Genomic DNA, 21,240 nt, shown 5'->3' on the forward strand with positions numbered 1-21,240 from the left:
CTTATCTCATTTTTCTACTCTTGTGTTGGCTTAAATAGCCTCCAACCACCTTATTAATGCTGCTCCATGTCTTTTCCTTCGCATTATCTTGTTAACACTTCAAGATCATCGTAAGAGCAGATCATTAAGAACAGACCATGAAAAATAGAGCCCGCGGGCCCCATAACCCAGAGGCGTTGAGCTGTTCCTGTGCTGGGGCTTCCTGGTAGTGGCCCCCTGGGCCGTCAGCACGTTTACCACTCTCTCCATGCAGCACCTGCAGATGCACATTCCTTGTGCCCCGGGAAGTGGAGCAGGGGCCACCACCACTGTGCCTCCCGGACCTGAGAGCTGCAGGTCTACTTAGCAATAATTTATCGGTTACCTGTACAGCTGTAAAGATACACTGAACCATCCACTTGTTTCATCAACATAGGACAACTGTCCCTCACATCAGCTCCCTAGTTCAGTCAGCCACACTTTGACAGGGTGATGGAAACTTTTATTACTTCTTTAAATATAATCAATATTCTGTTTACATTTTGCTCTTTAATCGTCGTTAAGGTTCACACTTGGTCTTTTTCTTTTTTTAAGCTGTTGACAGAGATCTGGTTTAGCTAGATTTAGACTGAGAACAATAGTTTCACTCCAAACATTATGTGCAAGTCTAGATAGTCTGGTCTTGGATAGATAACTTGGAGTGGAATTTCTGGGGAAAATGTGCAATGTATGTTTTGCTTTTTAAGAAACTGAGCATCTGGAGGCCTCCCTGGTGGAGCAGGGGTTAAAGTCTCAGTTATAAGCTATCACCAGTCACTGCAGTCTGAGGTCCAATTCTCGGTCAGGGAGCTACCCACATGGCGCAGCAGAACTCTCCTGTCTCACCTGCTGCTCCCCTCAGCAGTGTATTTCAGTAGATCCACCTATTCTGCTCCCCACTCTGTCTCTGGTGAATCCTCTCACACCCTGAACCTCTGGCCTACACTCCAGTTCTTGTATGCATAAATAAATCTTTAAAACAAAATTAAAAATAAATTGGATGTCTGTTTTCCAGGATGACTAGAGCATCTTACATTCCCACTAGCAATGCAGGATAGTCTCCCCGTGTCCTTGCTATTGTTTGGTATTGACAAGATTATAAATTTTAACTATCCTGGTGACCGAGAAGCAGTATCTCATATAGTTGTTTTTAATTGAGATATAATTGATATGATACATTAACTTCTAAGACACAACATGATTTGATGCTTCCATTGATTGTGAAATAATCATCCAGTAAGTATAGTTAACATCCATCATCACACAGTTCACAAATTTCCTTTCTTGGGACAAGAGATCTTAAGACATACATACTCCCTTAGCAGTTTTCAGGTACACACTACAATATTGTTCACTATAGTTACCATGCTGTATATCACACCTCCGGGAATGATTTATTTCACAACTGGAAGTTTGTACCTTTCGATCCCCTTCACCCACTTTGCACCTCCTCCCCAAAAACACACCCGCACCATACAAGGTTGATTCTAAAAATGAAAAAGCCAGTAAATTTTACTTTGCTGTGATGATGTGCAGATCATGTACAGTTTATGTACTCAAAACCGAATCTAGGGACTCCCCGGTGGCGCAGTGGTTGAGTGCTGGGTTGCAAGGCTGCCTGCAGCTTCTGCGGCGCCGGTTCAATCCCCGGCTGCTCCCCGGCCACCAGAGGAGGGTCCCACATGGCGCGCAGACCTCTCCTGCCGCCCGCTGCTCCCCTCAGCAGTGTACTTCGGTCCTTCTGCCTGCTCTGCTCCCCGCTCTGGCTCTGGTGAATTCTCTCACCCTCCCGCGCTTCTGACTGTACCCAGTGCTTGTATAAATAAAATATAAATAAATAAATAAATCTTAAAAAAAAAAATGAATCTAGCCTTGGGTCACTCACCTGGACCACACAAAGGAAAATATGACAGGCATCAAGCTTGTATTGTTCATCGATCATTTAAAATTACGACCTTTTAAGATTCCTGGCTATGTGGAACATGACTTCTTTGAATAGAAAGATGTTTACTTTTCATTTTTAATGGATTCTCTACTTCTTAACCTATGCTTTCACCTCTTTAAGACTACCTGTTCCCCTAATTATTCTGTGAATTAAGTGGAATTCCTTCTCCTGAAGAATCTTTCAAAGCTTTGCCACTTCCTGGACTCTCTCAAAGCTCCTTGCACAGCTGGCCACCCAGACACCCTTTCCATGTGCTCTGAGGCGGGGCCACGGCTTCCCAGCCCCCTTGACTTGCTTTCAGATTCCTTTTTCATTTAGCTAGAGTATAGCTTCAAATAACTTTTGCATGAAAGGGTATAGGAAGATAACCATCCTGTGTCTTCACATGTCTGAAGAATGTCAGCCACACACAAAGCACCCGATTGTCATATGAGTCAGATTCAATTATGAATCAGCCACTGTTTTATCTCACATGTATTTTGAGGTCTGCTCTTTATCTTGGGTGTTTAGAAATTTCACAATAACATGTCTTCTATTTCACACAAAGGAAAGTAGAAGCAGCTAGAGAGTACAAATTCCAGCTCGCAAATCTCCACTTGTATATATATCCATTCATTCTGGGGGGATGTCAAAAGCTCCTTTGTGCTGACGACCCCAGTCTTTCCTCAGCAATGTCAAGTATTCTGCTATCATTTCTTGGAGTATTTCATCCCTGATTTTCTCCCCTTTCATCTGGAATTCTATTAGTCAAGCAAAAAATGGATCCTCCATATTCTCATTTCCATCTCTCTGTAGTTTTGCATCCATTTTGGAAATCTCAGCTTTTTCTTTAGCATTTTCCCATTTTCCTTAAATTTTTAAAAGATTTATTTATTTTTATGCATACAAGAGCTGAGGTGCAGGCCAGAGATGCAGAGGGTGAGAGGATTTATCAGAGACAGATTGGGGAACTTAACGGGCATATCGACCAAAGTACACTGCTGAGGGGAGCAGCGGGCGAGTCAGGAGAGGTCTGCTGTGTCATGTGGGTATCTCCCTGGCTGGGGATCGAACTCATGCTGCAGAGGCTGCAGACAGCTTCATAGGCTGCATCTTAACCTCTTGTGCCACCTGGGAGGCCCTTCCTTAATTTTAAGCAATCATTTTTTTAATATTGAAGAAAGTTTCCTTGTTCCCCAATGGTTCCATCTTTACACATTTTCATCTCATCAATGCCATAGCTGAGGGTAGGACTTAGATTTTTTTTAATTCTCTTCTGTTCCCTGAATTAGCTGTATTTTCTCCCTGGCCACCTGCTCTCTTGTTCATTTTGTCCCTTTCAGTTGCAGGCCCTTGCTTATCCAGGAAGCTATTTTGCAATCAGTTTTTTCTCCCACAGGGAAGGAATGACCAGGAACTCCACAATGAAGAGGTGCGTGTCCACTGACAGCCTCACTTTGCCATGTGCAGAGTGGAGCTGGCTGACAGGTCTCTGGAAAGGACCTACCAATTCCACATTCTCCCAACTTCTGCCTGGGTGTGAAGCCAGGAGCACGGTTGCTAGGTACCCACCCGCCATCATTTCGTTAGATGCCCTTCCCACCATGCTTTCTGCCTACCACTGACTCACTCTTTGAAAATCTGGTCCCACTTCTACCCGTACCTCCTCAGCACTCGGTCAGCACTTCAGCTTTCTGTCCACTGTTTTAACTGCTCATCATTATTTCCAGAAATTTGTTAACATCTGTGGACTGCCTCTTCTCCCTGAAATGGATAATACAGATATATTGTGAACACATCCCCAGTAAGTAACTGTTCAACTTAAATTTGAGGTTGTAAAGGGAAATAGCCTCTTTCCAGACCTGGTCCATGCGGCTCACATCCTTCTTAAAGTGTGGTGTCCACACAGGCACCGCTGGGGTTACACTTCTATGACTAGAAGAATATTGCACCTTTCACTCTTATTGTTTCCATCTGCAGAAATTCCAAGGTTTTGTCATGCTCACACCTGCCAAGCCACATCTTTCTCATGTTGCAATTCTGGGGTTAGCTGTTCTTGACCCAAGTCGATCTAGTCGAAGACGCTGTTCCTTGTCACATTCCATCTTGCTATATTCATCCCATCATGTCAACAGATTATAATTTTTTTTAATTCTAATATGTCACCCAATACAGTTACCATCCCTCCTCCCTGTTGGCCTAGTCACATGGCACCAGAACCCTGTCCTCTCTCTGTATTGCTTCTCTCCTATTCTCTGTGCCTCCCAGGAGAGTTGTTTTGGTTAGAAGATCCCTGTCTTCAAACATCATCTTGAGCAGAATCCCAAAATATAAAGCAGGTGAGGGTCAAGCCATCCCCACTGACCACCCTCTCTGGCAAGCCCTTGAAGCCCCTTTTCAAAATCAAAGGGGTCAAGCATGGCACCCTAAAGAACCTTGACATTAAAACCTGCTCTGAGAAGTGTGTCCAGTGGGAAAGCCAGGGTGTGTGGAGCACAAGAAGCTGCATGAAGAGGCACAAAGAGGAAGCAGGCAGCAGAGTAAGAGGGGCTAGGACCCAGCATGAGCAGGACGGACACCGGCCTGGAGGAGGCACCAGCTCAGCTCTGCCATCGATGACTACAGCAGGAAGAAGCAGGAGAGAGGGGCAAAGGGGAATGCAGATCCCACATACAGACAACTTGCCAGAAGAGTTTGGCCCAGGGCACAACCAGCAAGAGAGGACAGCAGCTGGAGGGGTCAAGTGGTTTCAACACTGCTGTCTCTGTGTTGTACCAGCACCAACACACCCCACCTTCTCACTGCCCAGAAACAAGGCCCAGAGCCCAGGGCCCAGTGCCCAGTCCCACTTATTTGCCCCTGTCCCTTCTCTGAGTAGAGAGCACCCTTCCCTTGATGCCCCAGTCTGACCACAGTGCACACATCTCAGCGGCACCAGGAGATCTTCCCCAGCCATAAGCCCAGCCCACGTTCCTCTCCAAACAGACATGGGCTTGAGCCCACTGTCTCGGGCCCCTTCACCATCGCGTTCTCTGCTCTGCGTTAGCAACTGGAGGCACATCTCCTTGCGGCCTTTAATATCACCTCTCAGCATACTTTCCTTTTGGCTAAAACACACATCCATCAAGATGTCAGCCACTCTAAGTACTACAGGCCCTTCCTCGGGCACATAACTAATGGTGGTGCAGCACCAGCTTCTCCAGCAGACAGCCAGGCCGAGCCTGCAATGACTGAGTGTGTGCATGTAATGAGTGTGTGCACGTGTGTGCACGTGTGTGCACATGTGTGCGTGCACGGATACTTGTATGCCTGTGTGCTTACATGCACTGCGTCCACGTGTGTGTGTGTGTGCATGTGTGTGCCTGCAGAGGTGAGGGGGGCAGTGTGCCTGCTTTGGGGACAAGAGGCAGCTTTAACATCTTTTCCCAACTCTGTTTGCTGTGGACTGCAGCCCCTGGGAAGCCTGGCACCCCCCACAGACAGCAAGGTCACAGAGAAGGAGAAGAAATCCCCCACAGCAACCCCTAAGGGAGGACGAGGCAAAGGAAAAGGCAAGAAGAAGGGGAAAGTGAAAGAGGAGGTGGAAGAAGAAACTGACCCCCGGAAGATCGAGTTGCTGAACTGGGTAAGTGGAAAGTGGGCTCCATTTCTTGGCATCATGGAGATCATGCAGCTGGTGACCCCCTCTCTGCAGGGGAAGGGGAGGCTCTGGTCGCTTTTGCTTCGGTCCCTGCCAGGGCTCTGAATTCCAGGAGGCTGTGGCAAAGTGCTGACGAGGGTGTCAGCATTCAAATGGCAGTGGCATGCATGCATGAGGCAGTTGCCAGGTTGTCATAAATGCCAACCGTTCTTGCCTCAGGGGGCACTGAAGCCCTGCAGAAGGGGCCTCGGCATCTTGCTTATATTGGCCCTCTCTGCCTTGATGCATGAAAATATGAGACACAGGGCCTCCCCGGTGGTGCAGTGGGTTGAGAGCAGCACTGTGAAGCTGTCCACAGTCTCTGCAGTGCGGATTCGATCCCTGGCCAGGGAGCTACCCACATGGCGCAGCAGACATCTCCTGCCTCGCCCGCTGCTCCCCTCAGCAATATACTTCAGTCAGTCTGCCTGTTCTGTTCCCCACTCTGTCTCTGGTGAATCCTCTCACCCCCTGCACCGCTGGCCTCTACCCCAGTTCTTGTATGCACAAGTAAATAAATCTTTTTAAAAAAGAATATTCTCGGGCCTTCCTGGTGGCACAGCAGGTTGAGCGCCGCACTGTGAAGCTGTCTGCAGCCTCTGCAGGGCGTGTGCGATACCAGCCTGCCGCGGAGAAACCCACATGGTGCAGCAGACATCTCCTGTTATACCTGCTACTCCCCTCAGCAGTGTATCTCCGTCCATCTGCCTGTTCTGCTCCCCGCTCTGTCTCTGGTGAATCCTCTCACCCGCCTGCGTCTCTGGCCTGTACCCTGGTTCTTGTATAAAAATAAATAAATCTTTTTAAAAAATAAAAATAAATAAATCTGTAAAAAAGAAAAGAAAAAGATGAGAAACAAAGCAATTATCGCCCAAGAGATGTAGCTCAGGGAACAAACCTTTTTAGAGACAGAGAGCATGATGATATGTGAAGGCAAAGCAGCGCCCAGTGGTCCCTGGCCTCACTGCTGGCAGGACACCTGCAGGACTGGAGGCCGAGGTGCTGTGGGGACGGGTCACTGCCATCGTCCTGGCCATTCTCTCTGGTGGCAGGCTGCGTGCTCCCTGGTCCCACCCGCTGCCACGGTCAATTCTTGCTCAAGGAAACAAACTACGGAAACTCGTGGCAGAACAAAACACCACTTTGGCTGTAATTTTGTAATCCCCTTCAATTAGTTTTATTTTTTTTTAAAGATTTATTTATTTATTTATATAAGCACTGGGTACAGTCAGAAGCGCAGGAGGGTGAAAGAATTCACCAGAGCCAGAGCGGGGAGCAGAACAGGCAGAAGGACCGAAGTACACTGCTGAGGGGAGCAGCGGGCGGCAGGAGAGGTCTGTGAGCCATATGGGACCCTCCTCTGGTGGCCAGGGAGCAGCCGGGGATCGAACCGGCGCTGCAGAGGCTGCGGGCAGCTCCGCAACCCAGCGCTCAACCGCTGCCCCACCAGGGAGGCCCTTCAATTTGATTTAAAAAGGAGAAATCATTGGCGAACTTTCACACTTTGCCAGGACATGTAGGGGCCACACTGTGAAGAAAGGGGAGGGGAGATGAGGCATGTTTACTCAAGACAAAGAGCAAAGAAAACTCTGCTGAGAAGCCCCTAGGTTCAAGGTCAGAAGACACCTTCCCAGGTGTTGGGGCCCCCAACTGCCGGTGCAGTGGAGAGAGGCTACTCACGAGCTCCCTCTCCTGGCCGTGCAGGAGAATGCCCTGGAACAAGCCATGCTGGATGCCTTGGTCTTAGATCGCGTTGACTTTGTGAAGCTCCTGATTGAAAATGGGGTGAACATGCAACACTTTCTTACCATCCCACGGCTGGAAGAGCTTTATAACACGGTGAGTGTTCTAGGAGGAAGGCAAAAGAAAGCCAGCTATCTGAATATATTTGTCACTGGGGCATATGACACAAACATGCCACCAATGAGCTTGGGCTCCCTGGAACTTGGGTTCGGCTGGGCGAGCTCTCATTCACCTCCGGCAGGTACTTCTTACTGGCTGCTGGTCACAGCATGGCCCACATTCCCAGCACCACCACCGAGCCTAGCAGACTTTCTTTCTGAGGTGGCACTGACTCTAGTGTGGTGCGTGAGGACTAGTTTATATATATATATATATATATATATATATATATATAATCTAGCTTCCTAAGTCATTAGCAAAGTGAGAAGTTACCAAGGTAAACCATCATTTTTTCACGGGGACCCTTATTTTTTAATGCCTCTTCAGTGAGAAACGTAAAACAAAGTTTTTACAACCAGGAGCTCCACTACATTAGCATGGCATTGTTTGAATAAAACCCTCTTGGCTACTATTACTACAATGGGAATCTTGAGAATTTACACTTCCTTCCTCATTCGAAATATTTAAGGAGCAGAGCTGGTCCTCTCCAGTTGCTTGCTAAAACTTTGTGGTGAATTTTTAACACAATATTGTGCATCATAGGAAACTCTCAACAATGATGCAGTAAGAAGTATTTAAGTTTTATAATGTGTCAGATACTTCTTAACCATAACTAGTTATCTCATAAAAGAAACAGGTCAATAACAGGTTACGTTCCAGTGCTCACACTCATGAATTCTAATGAGTAGGACAGGATTTGGCTCCAGCAGTTGAAAAGAAAAGCATTTAACATGGGTTGAACGTTTCTCTTTCAGAGACTTGGTCCACCAAACACACTTCATTTGCTGGTGAGGGATGTAAAAAAGGTCAGTCTACTATTTTATAATCCTTACCTACAGGTATCATTCAATTAGACTTTTTAAAGCAAATTTTAAATTTCCAAGACATGTTATCTTATTGTGTGAATTCCTCTCTCCAGAAAAGCTACTGAAAACTAAAAATAGTAGTTTTTGAAAGTTGATTGTTAATCCCCACATACAATAGGCTGTGCTGATGACTGGTTATGGGGTTGGCACCATTGCAAAGGTCAGGGACAGCAGCCAGGGAGGCCCTGCCTCAGGCTTCCTGAGCCACCATCTGTCCATGCATCCTCATGTTCAAGTCCATTCTGAGCTCTGACACCCACACCTCCATGGTACCTTTTCACAGAAGTACCAGCAGGATGTGGCTCCTGTCACTCTGCATTTTGGAGATTAAAGCTATTATTCCTGGCATTTTCTGTTCCTTTACTAGTTAGTACCAGAAGTTTCCCTTACTTTCTTCTGCCACTTCTTGGAGACGGTGTTCTCGTGGGTCTAGCTTGTTTCGGTCGTGTTTCCACAGGCGAGAGGGTTAGATTGGGTTAATGTAAGAGTGATTCATCTTGTTAGCATGCATCCCTGGCATGCAAAGTGTGGGACGTGTCTTCAAAGTCTGAGCAAGAGAAAATAACTCATATGAGAGAAGAGAGTTTTCAGAGTCCTAAGCGTTCAGGTCATGTTTCATACGAATAGATAATTCTAATCATTGGGTATTTGGCTTCTACAGACACTCACTGGCTCAGGACAGAATCAGGAATCTGATTTCCCAGATTCCTTAGATTAGTAAGTACAAACATTCAAAAGCTACAGCTACCCAAACTCAGGCCCAACCACTTCTCACCCAAATGTCTTCAATAAACCTCCTCCTGCCTCCATTCTTATACCTTCCCACCATGCCTAGTTATAATCCTCCTATAATCCTCCAGGTCTCATGAAGTTCAAGCTCCTTCTCAGAAGCTTGCACCTACTGGGACCACCCTGCACTCCATCTCCACCCCTAGCTGCAGGCCTGTAGCTTTCTCAGGCAAGCCTTTCTCCACTCCACCCATCCAGGGGTAGTCGGGGACCCTAACATGCTGCTGCATGGGGGTTAGTGGGGGTTTGCCTCTCTCCCCAGAAGCAGCAGTCTCCCTAGAGCAGGCCTGTATCTTCTTTATCTCTGTGGATGGAATTCCCAACATGGTCATGGATCACAGCAGGAGCCAAGGAAACTCCTAATGCATGAGCACAGGGGTTGGTAAATGTGGCCACTCCCTTTGCAAAGAGAGGGCTTTGCACATGTATCGTCTTACCAGATGGACCCCAGGTTACCACCATCCTTTAAGCCATATGAAATTAACAAAGCAATACATGGCTTACAGCAAAAAAAAAAAAAACCTTAAAATCATTGGCCAACTCAGATAAGTCACTACCCTGGGCCATAAGTGATTAACCAATAAGTGCCTGGATATCCTCTCTTCATGCTCTTCCCCCCTCCCCCACACATACTTGGTCTCAACATACCCTTCTCCATTTTGGTACAAAACTGTCACCTCACCGTCTCCCAGTCACAACACATAGTCTGTGATGTTTGTGTTCTAACTAAAATGGAGGGGTGTCCCCCAGAAGGGCACAGAGCACGCCATGCAGAGCTTTCATTAGGAAAGTCCCAGGGGGCAAAGGGGTGGGCTGGGCTGAGTGCTCACACACAGCTCCCCTTGGAGTCTCTCTTCCTATTTCCATAGTCACTTCCTCCTTCTGCAGGAAATCTAGACTCCAGCCCCCAGAAGCTGGCTCCTCCCCCGCAAGCTGCTATCAAAGCATCTAAGCTCCTTCAGGAAGTCTCATACCTGCTGGGTGCTGCTGCTTTTACCTTTATCCATTGAGTCCATGAACCAGCCTAGCTCTCTACCTATAGCCCTATGGGTTCTTAACACTTCTCATTGAGAAAGTTTATTCCATTCTCTAAAATATGATTTGGTAGCGCAAGGTAAGCCACAGCACTATGAAGCTATCTGCAGCCACTGCAGCATGAGTTCGATCCCCAGCCAGGGAGCTACCCACATGGCACAGCAGACCTCTCCTGTCTCGCCTGCTGCTCCCCTCAGCAGTGTATTTCAGTCAATCTGCCTGTTCTGTTTCCCACTCTGTCTCTAGTGAATTCTCTCACCTCCCACACTCTGGCCTGTACCCCAGTTCTTGTATGCATAAATAAATAAATCTTTAAAAAATAAAATAAAACATGATTTAACCCACCCTTCCCAGCAATCATGTGGTAGTAACAGGCTGAATACTGTTTCCTATTCCGTCCTTTGCAGTAACGTCCAGGTGGTGGCTGGAAGTGGTCCCTTATGCCTGAGGTGTGTGTATGAGGTCCACGCAGTGAACACGTTCTTACAGCCCCTGAGACCGGCTTCTTTTCTTACAGAGCAACCTTCCGCCCGATTACCACATCAGCCTCATAGACATAGGGCTTGTGCTGGAATACCTCATGGGAGGGGCCTACCGCTGCCACTACACTCGGAAGAGCTTCCGGACCCTTTACAACAACTTGTTTGGACCCAAGAGGGTAGAACACAATGAACGTGTGGTGTTCTGTGCTTCCTCGCTGTCTTTTCCGATAGTTCAGCCTGTTCAGAACCCCCTCCCCAAGCACACAGGCCCTTTCTCCTGCAGCAACTCTCGGGTGTGAGGCCTCAGGTCCCTAGCAATGCCCAAGCCTCACCTACAGCCCCTTTCTTGTACCCCTTAACGAGGGGGGCCCCACAGTCCATCAACTGTATCTGCCCTCAATCTTTGTCCACAGTAGCCTTGTCCTGGGTTTCTATGTCTCTTCCTAACCGTCTCACTGCTGCAATGACCTGATCCTCTCAGATTAGGAACATCACTGCAAGAAACTCCAGGGCTGCCTACCACCTGAAGAACCACCGCCAAGCTCATTAGCACAGGATCCCAGGTTGTCAACAGCAGCGCCTACCCTAATGTGGAAGGCCACGAACCTCAGCCTAAATCAAATCGTATTACTACTATATGGCCACCCTGTGCTCCCCCTGATCAAAATTGTGTGCTTGTTACAGGCAGACTCAAATGTCAGATCTGTCAGGAAGTCCCCCAATTAGAGCCCCATAGTGTTCTGTCAAATTTCTCTGGTTTTACCTGGAATAAGTGTGGAGTGTCTGCATTTCTTTCGCCTCAATTGACTTTCACTGACAAAAGCCAAGTTTCCAAATTAAATTATTTGCTTTCCTTGGATATTATCTTTAATTATGAAATACTTTGAATGTTATGTCTCCTACTAACAATACTGCTAATGTGCTACTAAAAATACTAGTACTAAATCAGTTATCTGAGGAAATTGATTTTTTTTCTCTTCTTTTATTATTCAGCCTAAAGCTCTTAAACTTCTGGGAATGGAAGTAAGTAGGATTTGTTGTCAATAGTTTTATGATTTCTGGGTGAAATCTATGTAGTCCTCTTCTGTTTGTATTTGTTTAACATAAAATGGAATGTCATTGAATGAGTTTGTTTTCCCTGCTTCAAATACTCTGCCAAAAGGTATTCAGGTGATTTAGTCAAATTATGCAAAAGGATCATATATACTTTTTAAAAAGTGTTACCCAAAGCCTTTTATTGAGTTTGCAAAACCATGGTTTCAAAGCAAAGATTAAATAACAAAACAAAGGAAAAAAATGCCACCTGTACACAAAAATCACACAATCCCAGAAGAAATTCAATGGACTGTTTTAAAGTTCTTAACAAGTACTCAAAGTCTTCTGATAATGCAAATATAATAGTAAGGATTTAATATATTACATCATATCAATAAATCAAAGAAGGAAAATTGTAGGACATGACCATTTTTTAATAAATGCTAAAGAATAATTATAAAACAGACACCTTAACTTTTTTAAGACGTTAGCCTTTTAAAAATAGAATGATAAAGTGAATAATAGAATGAAATATTCCAATATGATTAAAATACATGTATATTTTATAGCAGGAGAAAACCAATAACTAAGTGATGGAGTATTTCTACTAACATCAAGGACAAGACAAACGCATTATCATTGGCATATTTCTCCTTGTTTGTTTTTTAAGTGTTCTGGAAACTACTGCATGAAACAGAAATAAATGTTAAAGAAAGAATACGCAAAAGGGGGAGTAAATAATTATTGCCAGATATATATGTGTATTGCTTTGTATCTAGAAAACCCAAGAAATCAACTAAAGTTCCTCCTAAGAGGATTGAAGTATCTAGAAATAACCTTCATAACAAACCTTAAGAACAAAATACTAGACTTTAAAGCATAGAAACAAATGGAAGATATACCACAACACACAGTATTAAATTCATGAGTCAGGAACTCCCTGGTGGTGCAGGGGTTAAAGACACAGTGCTATCAAGCTATTCCCAGACACTGCAGCATAAGCTAGATCCCCAGCCAGCCAGGGAGCTGACCCACATTGCGTAGCAGACCTCTCCTGTCTCGCTCGCTGCTCCCCTCACAGTGTATTTCAGTCAGTCTGCCTGTTCTGTTCCCCACTCTGTCTCTGGTGAATCCTCTCACCCCCCATATCTCTGGCCTATTCCCCAGTGGTGTGGGGGCTGGTCTGCCATTGTTTCATTGTGGCAGGTCAATTGTGTCCTAGTCCCTTCCCAGAGGTGATTGTGCCTAGACGCGCCTGGAGCCTGATCTCAATAGCCTCCCAACTGTTTCAGTTGCTCAGCCTCCAATTATTGTTTCTCGTTTTTTGTCACTGCTGAGAGATAGGTTTTCCTTCTTCTAGTTCCAGTTCTTAAAACCCTTTGTTACACATTTACAGCAAAACTCCAGGAAATGTGCTTGTTTTCTCTCAGGATGATGAGCCTCCAACTAAAGGGAAGAAGAAGAAAAAGAAGAAAAAGGAGGAAGAGATGGACATCGACGTGGATGATCCTGCTGTGAGCCGTTTCCAGTACCCTTTCCATGAGCTGCTGGTGTGGGCTGTGCTGATGAAACGCCACAAAATGGCGGTCTTCCTCTGGCAGCGAGGTGAGGAGAGCATGGCCAAGGCCCTGGTGGCCTGTAAGCTCTACAAGTCCATGGCCCAAGAGTCCTCCGAGAGTGATATGGTGGATGACATCTCCCAGGATCTGGACAACAATTCAAAGTTAGTGTGTGGGAGTGCAGGAATAGGGGGGTGTGTTAGGGACCAGGAAAAACTATTGTCATGAGTCCTTGTCCTTTTGGGAGGAGGCTGGCAAATGGGCTTCTCACTGAAGTATAATTATGTTTAAAGCTCATTCATTAATCTCTTTGTCCATTATGTCAACATGGATCCTTAAGTCTCTCTGAGAAGTTTCTAGATTGTTGTTTTGTCTATTGCCTTCTCATGTGAATGATTCAAACACAATTTTTATGCAAAGACAATAAAATGAATTTCCACAGGGAAACAGGGACTAAAGAGGATTGCAGCTTCAGTAAACATGTGCCCTTGGACTTGATCTTCACAAACCTCTCAATTTTTCTCCCCCTTGGGTGAGGCAGGGTGATTGCAGGGGACTGGAGTTGGGTATTTACCTTTTCTAGGCCAGTTAGATTCTGATAATAACCCTAGCAGGTTAGGCTTTGGTTAACTAGTTTCTCTTACCCCGAGTTTCCTGTTTGCAGATGGTTGGAAATCAAAGAGTCTGTGTCCTGCATCTCCACTATGTCCCCATAGACATGTCTGTCTAACAGAGTAGTTGCTACCACAGCCTCACCCCAGCATCTATTCCTTTCCCTCCAGAGACTTTGGTCAGCTGGCCCTGGAATTGTTAGACCAGTCCTATAAGCACGATGAGCAGATCGCCATGAAACTGCTGACCTATGAGCTGAAAAACTGGAGCAACTCCACCTGCCTCAAGCTGGCTGTTGCTGCCAAACACCGGGACTTCATTGCTCACACCTGCAGCCAGATGCTGTTGACTGACATGTGGATGGGAAGACTTCGAATGAGGAAGAATCCTGGACTGAAGGTATGTGTAACATGACTGTCAGACAGGGACAACATAGTAGCAAGGACACCTGTTACTGTGACAAGCCTGTTTTAAAAAATGGTGAACATGGAGCTTTCAGATTACGTAACTTGCCTCGGATCTGAAGGTCCAGAACCTGAACCCTGGTGGTCTAAGCCAGAGTCTGACCTGACTATTGCCTGGATTATGAGCTCAGAATCCATCCTCACTCACCATGTACCCATCGGGTTGATTCATCCACCCACCATTAAAGCAGGAAACTGGACCCAATTTCTATAGATTCTTTCACTATGAAATCATGTGATATTATTTTAACTGTTGATGGTTTTATCACATGGGGTTTATGAGACAGTGTGAAGCTATGAAAGAGTTTTAAATGGATGAAGTAGGGAGAAAATTGTTTTGCAGTCATATCCTTGAGCTGCTTTTTAATTCTGTTAACTACTGGGTTATCTTAGGAAGAGATTCTAATCCTCAAACAATCCAGACAATATGGTACCTATACCAATAGGTAAATTATATTATACCTACCTCGAGGGATAGGAAAAGATAATATATGTTATATCACATAGGATGGTTCTGGCAAATAGAAGGCACTTTTTCCCTTAAAAATATGAATGTTATGCCCAGCTGCCCGATTCTACATAGGCAGTAAGCTAATATTATACATAACTTTGGATATTAATAATCAAAAAGTGTTTAGGATACCAAGAATAATGACAAGATCCTAAAGAAAAGAAGTTCTAAAGAAAATGAAACAGGTTACTTACAAAAGGATTAGCATGAGACTTTTCATCACTAGTACTGAAACCTCAGAGGCACTGGATCAAGGCCTTTGCCATTCTGAGGGGAAATTTCTTTTTCACCCAATCCAGTCCTTTTTAAAATGCGAGGAGAGAATATTTAATAGAGGCAAAGTTCAAAGTATACACTTTCTACATATCCATTCAGAAAAACTGCCTGAGTGGGTATACCGGCAACTGAAGGGCAAAAATTACAAGAAGGAAAAAGGTGTGATGTGGAATGCAAGAAACAAATACAAAGTTTTAAAAATTCCCCTAGGAAAGCTGGATGCAAAGGGGGGACAGATGACAGTAGTACAAGAAGTCAGTGAGATCTAGAGTCAAAGTACTGAGAACAGAAATGATTCCAATAAACAGGTGGAATGACTACGAAGCTACTAAGTATGGGGGCATGGGATAGGGAAATAAAACCAGTATATAATCCTTCACTAGAAAACAGTAGAGGAATCACTAATTTTAGCAAAAACAAAAAACTGCACACACAAGTTAGGTTCAGTTATGATTCATATTAAAATTTGGAACAGCTGAGGCAATCTGTAGAATGTAAAAAAAGACCACTTGACCTTTGATACCAAGAACATTCCTGCATTCTAGTAGACAATTCAGCCACAGCTTCAGGCCTCATCTTGAAATGAGCTCATGCTCTTGGAAAAATGTTACTGGTTGGCTTCCTCCACCTATGGTGTTCACGACCTTCAACTTGTAATAGCCTGTGATATGTCTGATGTACAATAAAGCAAAGTTCAATAAAGTGGTATAGGCCTGTTCTAATTTACTTTTTGAATTTGAATCTATTTCTGGGTCCTCTATTCTGTTTCCCTGTTTGGTCTATTCACATATCTGTAACATATGTTTTATTTATTTATTTTTAAAGATTTTATTTATTTATACAAGAACTGGGGTACAGGTCAGAAGTGCGGGAGGGTGAGAGAATTTCACCAGAGAGAGAAGGGAGCAGAACAGGCAGACGGACCAAAGATACTGCTGAGGGGAGTAGTGGGCGAGGCAGGAGAGGTCTGCCGTGCCATGTGGGTTTCTCCCTGGCCAGCTGGGAATCAAATCCACACTGCATAGCACAGCGCTCAACCCGCTGCACCTCTGGGGAGCCCTGTAACATATGTTTTAACTATTGATGTTTTATGGTATAATTTTTAGTAATGGTAGAAATGGGCCTTTTCTGTTGTCCTTAATAATGGCTTACTAAGAGAAATTTTCTAAGTCAGCACTGGACATTGGAAGTAGGTTTCAGATTGAAGACACACAATCTCACAGTGATTAAAAAAAAAAAAGTCGTCAAGATTGTCCATCTATGGGCCAGGACAACCTTTTGCTGTCCAGACTGAGTCCAGTTAAGTCCTTTGGTTGTGAGACAGATTTGTCTTCCAACTCTTGGTCAACATATTCACATTTGCCCTTAAGTTGTGTCTATAGAAACTGTGTTTGGCCTCCTCATTAGAAGTATTATTGTATATTATATTTTTTATATTATTATTTTTTAATTTAAAATTTTACCTGTGGGTCTCCCCGGTGGCACAGCGGGTTGAGCACAGTTCTGTGAAGCTGTCCACAGCCTCTGCAGTGTGAGTTTGATTCCTGGCCAGCCAGGGAGATTCCCACATAGTGAGGCAGACCTCTCCTGTCTTGCCCACTGCTCTCCTCAGCAGTGTACTTTGGTCCTTCTGCCTGTTCTGCTCCCTGCTCTGTCACTGGTGAATTCTCTCACCCTCCTGTGTCTCTGGCCTGTACCCCAGTGCTTGTATAAAAAAGATAAATAAATCTTTAAAAAAAATTTTAACCTGCTTTGCAACTTAAGGTAAGATCTTTGCTTTTAAAGTCAGGATTCTATACAATACTTTGGCAATTCATGTTAAAAAATTAGTGTTTTTTCTTAAATTCTCCACTGTCTGCAGTTCTACCAAGATACCAAACTAGATAAGTGCAGAACATGAGAGCAGAAAAAAACATGTTCCAGAGCTGCACGATTATTGGCTGTAATTTTGAAGTTTTACCTACAACTGGGGATGTTTTTCCAGAGAATTGCCATAACTTAACAATCCATTTTTCCCATCCAATCTAGGTTATAATGGGAATTCTTCTGCCCCCCGCCATCTTGTTCTTGGAATTTCGAACCTACGATGACTTCTCATACCAAACATCCAAAGAAAATGAGGACGGCAAAGATAAAGAAGATGAGAATATGGTCAGCGCTACCTTTGACCGCAAGAGTCACAAAAGTGCCCTCTCATTTTCAAAATTGTTGAGATGTCTCTGAATGTTGAAACCTCAGTGACTGGGGAAATTTTTAAATTTTTTATTTTTAAAGGTGCCTGTCTTAAATATTGTGCTGGTGCGTGTTACATGCCCCATTTAGAGCCTGCTTGTCGTGTGCTGCATTTTACAGGATGCAAATGCAGATGCCGGCTCAAGAAAGGCAGACGAAGAAAATGAACACAAGAAGCAAAAAAGCATTCCCATTGGGACAAAGATCTGTGAATTTTATAACGCTCCCATTGTCAAGTTCTGGTTTTACACAGTAAGGCCTCCTTTTTAGCATTTGCCATTTAGCATGTTTTGAACATTCAGAGTTTAGAACCAAGAAAAAATGTCAAGGGCTTTAAAAAGTATTTTAAAAGTCACTGAATTAAAATTAATTTTGAAAATGAAACTAAAACCAGTACAGGTTTTTAACTAAAATTGGATCTAGCTATCTTGTCCTGTATTCCTATATATATATAAATGGTGTTATCCTAGACCCAAATACACCATTTTATATAGCAAAATAAGCAAATTCTATTTGTTTAAGATGAAGGATTTTTTAGATGTCTTCAGTAATACAAACGTAGGGAAATACAGTTTTACTAAAAAATGAATAAAGAGAACCAGTGATTTAAAGAGCAAACTCACAGGTACCATTTTTCATGCAAGAATGTGGTTGACCCCAGACCTTAAAGACTATCTGCAGACAGTCCCAGCAGGGGTGTCAGGTACCTTGTGGCTCCCCAAACCATGTAGTATGGGGGAGGGACTAGACTACCCAAGCAGTGAGCTGCAGCCCACACCAGTTTGGTCCTGGCACTGTCATTCCATTCCTGATTGGATACAAGTTGGTGATGAGACATGAAAAGCTAAGTCCAAGGTCATGGACAGAGCAATGGGTGAGGGTAGGCAGGAGGCAAGGGTGAAGCTCTGTGGATTGGTGCCTGGAGGGCATAAGGATCCAGGCCAACGGTAAGCCTGCACACCAGGTCTTTAAGTAGGCATACCTGGGGCTGTTGCCAAAGCTGCTTCCGCCTGTCTGTTCTAATGAGAACCAGCATTGGGGCCAGGACTTTTACCTGGGCTTCACCCTGGATGCTCTGAGTGTCCCCTCAGGACTTGGGGAAGGGTGTTGTTCATGTGACAACGTCCCAGGGGATTCTGATGCAGTCCATGGTGAGAACTCTACTCTATCCTCCTTACAGGAAACAGGCAGTGAATACAAGGAATTTTACCTAAATCCTGATAAAGCTTATACAACCAAGAGGGGATATCTTAAAAAAAAAAAAAAAAACTAGCAAATCATAAATATAGTTGCTAGCACACCATTCCCACAGTCCATAGGAGGAGCCCATGCCAGTGAGAGTTCCTTCAGCTAAAGAGTCAGCAACTTTACAGTGAATCTACTTCAGACAACCTCCCTCCAACTTATACCTCACTCCCAGATACCTCACCCCACCCTCCACCTCCAAACTCTGTCTCTCCTTGCCACAAACACAGGGCATGTCAGAGACATGTCGGCACAAATTGGGGAGATTCGGGATGGCTCTGTATGCCTGGCACACTGCTCATTGTCCTCCCTCTAGCCTCCCACACAATTCAGAAAAGCAGAAAGATTCAAAAAAAGAAATCTGTGAGTTAGAGAGACATAAGTAACATTTTCCAATTTCCAGGAATATAGAAGATATATCAGTAAACTATTAAAACTCCCCCATGTATCATAATTTTGTGCCACTTCATACTTTCCCCATGAGGGTGACAATATCTTTATGTAGAAAAATGAAATGCCAGTGCTCACATCAAGCTCTCTCACTGCCCAGGTGAGGCAAGTGGAAAGCTTCCTTGAAATGAAACAGTCCAGTTGGAAATGCAAATTTGATTTAGAAGACACATCAAGCCCAAAATTGGGTTTCAATGTTTTTTCCAGCACATTACCTCCCCAAGCACTGTAACCGCTGTTCTCTCTCACAGATATCCTATTTGGGGTACCTGCTGCTCTTCAACTATGTCATCCTGGTGCGGATGGACCGCTGGCCGTGTCTCCAGGAGTGGATCGTCATCTCCTACATCCTGAGCCTGGCCTTAGAGAAAATTCGAGAGGTATTCACTCTAAAAGCTCCTCTCAGCCACACCAATCACTGACTTCAATTCAGCTACAGCTTCTTGTTGCAAAAACATCTCACACAAATCCTGAATGCTCGGAGCTTTCATTTTCGGGTGTCACCATCCCAAGTCTGTTCCATTCTTTTGTTTAAGATGCATACACCTTCTGCTTCCAACTGAACTTGGACTTGAAGTCAAAACGAGGCAAAAATGATGTGTTCATGACAAAAAAAAAAGCAACAGTAAATGCTGGCAGGTGCCTGAGGTAAACCAATTGCTACAGCTAAGCACAAATTTTGCTCCATTTTCTGGGAGCTGAAACCAGAAACAGAGAGATACAGGAGATAATCTCTTTGCTGTAATTTAGGCCTCTGAACCCCACTGTTCCAGCTGGGGCTCCCCACACCCAGGGTAGGGGATCTTTCCTACATGATTTCTTAAAGGAGGGCTCTCAGGAGATCCTGAGAAGGAGCAGGGAAGCAGATCAGGAAGAGGAAGACCCTGAGTGAGGTGTGGTCCAGTGGAGCCAGTCCCTGGCCTAATCCCAAGGCAACGCTGAGTGTACTGGACACGGCAGAGTTTGTGGCCCCCTGAGCAAAGGGAGCAGTTTTGTTACCCATGTCAGTAATTGGCATCTATGAGAGAATGGGCTCCCGTTGACCAAGGAGAGCATAAGGCAGTACCTACAGCAGGTGAGGGCTGGCAGAGCAACCTGGTCAGGCCATTAGAACCTCAGCTGCAAACGGGGGACACGATTTTCAACTGAGTGATGGAAAAGAACAGAGCCCGTCTGATGCATGACTTACAGGATTAAAATGAACATATAACTCTGAGGGCATTGTCTCCAGGGGGCAGAGGAAATATGGATCAGGTGCTTCTCCTCCTACTATCATTTAACTTACTATATTAGCTTATAGAGAGAAAGCTTATATCCAAAAATAAATGAGCTTGAATTGAAAAAGCACACAACAATATTTCATATTCTTTCTGCTCTGGAACTCATACTGCTGTTTGGCAACTATTGACTCTGACTCTGCCTCTTAGCCGAAGAAATGTTATTGGCAGCTTCAACCAGGTAGAGTGAGTCTGATGCTGTCAGTCCAGGCAGAGCCTGAGAAACCACAGTATTAAATTCATCACTTACAACTGTTCCCCTACGACTTCTCTTGTGTCCAGTGGGCTTCATTCAAACTCTGCGGATGTTACAATTGGGAATTCCCAAGTGGCCTGCCATGCCATCCCTAGGCCACTATATTGTTGAGTGCCAGCCATGCACATTGTATTGTTCTTTACTCCCGGTGCTCACCCTCTGGGTGCAGATAAAAGGGCGGCCATCAGCCATCGTCCATGTATTGGCGAACAGTAGAAAGCATTCTTTTTTTTTACTATTGGCATTAATAGATTATTTTTATATATTTTTATATTTTATTTTATATAATTCTTACATCATTTTTCATTTTTGCACAATGTATATATTTTCATTTTGGTTATATTCCCCATACAATTCCCACCCCCCTTATTTTGACCCTAATCCTTCCTCTCCTCTGCGCCCCCCCCCCGCCAGGTAGTGTGTCTCTCTGGTTTATAGTTGCTTGTTGATTTTGATTTTTCTTTATTATAATTAGTCTTTTTCCTGGTCCATTATTTAGGTTTTCTAAATTCCTCCTATGAGCAAGACCATCCGGTATTTTTCTTTTTCTTTCTGGCTTATTTCACTGAGCATGATCCCTTCCAGCGCCATCCATGTTGCTGCAAATTGCATGAGCGTTCTTAAACCA

General features: G+C 44.5%; 1 protein-coding gene across 1 annotated transcript in view; it reads left to right on the top strand.

Annotated features, from left to right (window-relative positions):
• Window positions 1-21,240, top strand: part of TRPM1 (transient receptor potential cation channel subfamily M member 1) — a gene marked incomplete at both ends in the record, with an annotated part of 74,312 nt that overhangs the window by 34,622 nt on the left and 18,450 nt on the right. Inside the window, 10 exons of the mRNA XM_084254068.1 lie at window positions 5,394-5,567; window positions 7,326-7,460; window positions 8,279-8,329; window positions 10,731-10,871; window positions 11,689-11,718; window positions 13,161-13,453; window positions 14,072-14,300; window positions 17,181-17,303; window positions 17,505-17,636; window positions 19,331-19,459. Of these exons, the coding sequence (XP_084110194.1) occupies window positions 5,394-5,567; window positions 7,326-7,460; window positions 8,279-8,329; window positions 10,731-10,871; window positions 11,689-11,718; window positions 13,161-13,453; window positions 14,072-14,300; window positions 17,181-17,303; window positions 17,505-17,636; window positions 19,331-19,459 (1,437 nt within the window). The remainder of the gene's footprint in view (window positions 1-5,393; window positions 5,568-7,325; window positions 7,461-8,278; window positions 8,330-10,730; window positions 10,872-11,688; window positions 11,719-13,160; window positions 13,454-14,071; window positions 14,301-17,180; window positions 17,304-17,504; window positions 17,637-19,330; window positions 19,460-21,240) is intronic.

Source organism: Talpa europaea, assembly GCF_964194135.1.
Source record: "Talpa europaea genome assembly, chromosome: 14".
In the NCBI taxonomy this organism is placed as follows: domain Eukaryota; kingdom Metazoa; phylum Chordata; class Mammalia; order Eulipotyphla; family Talpidae; genus Talpa; species Talpa europaea.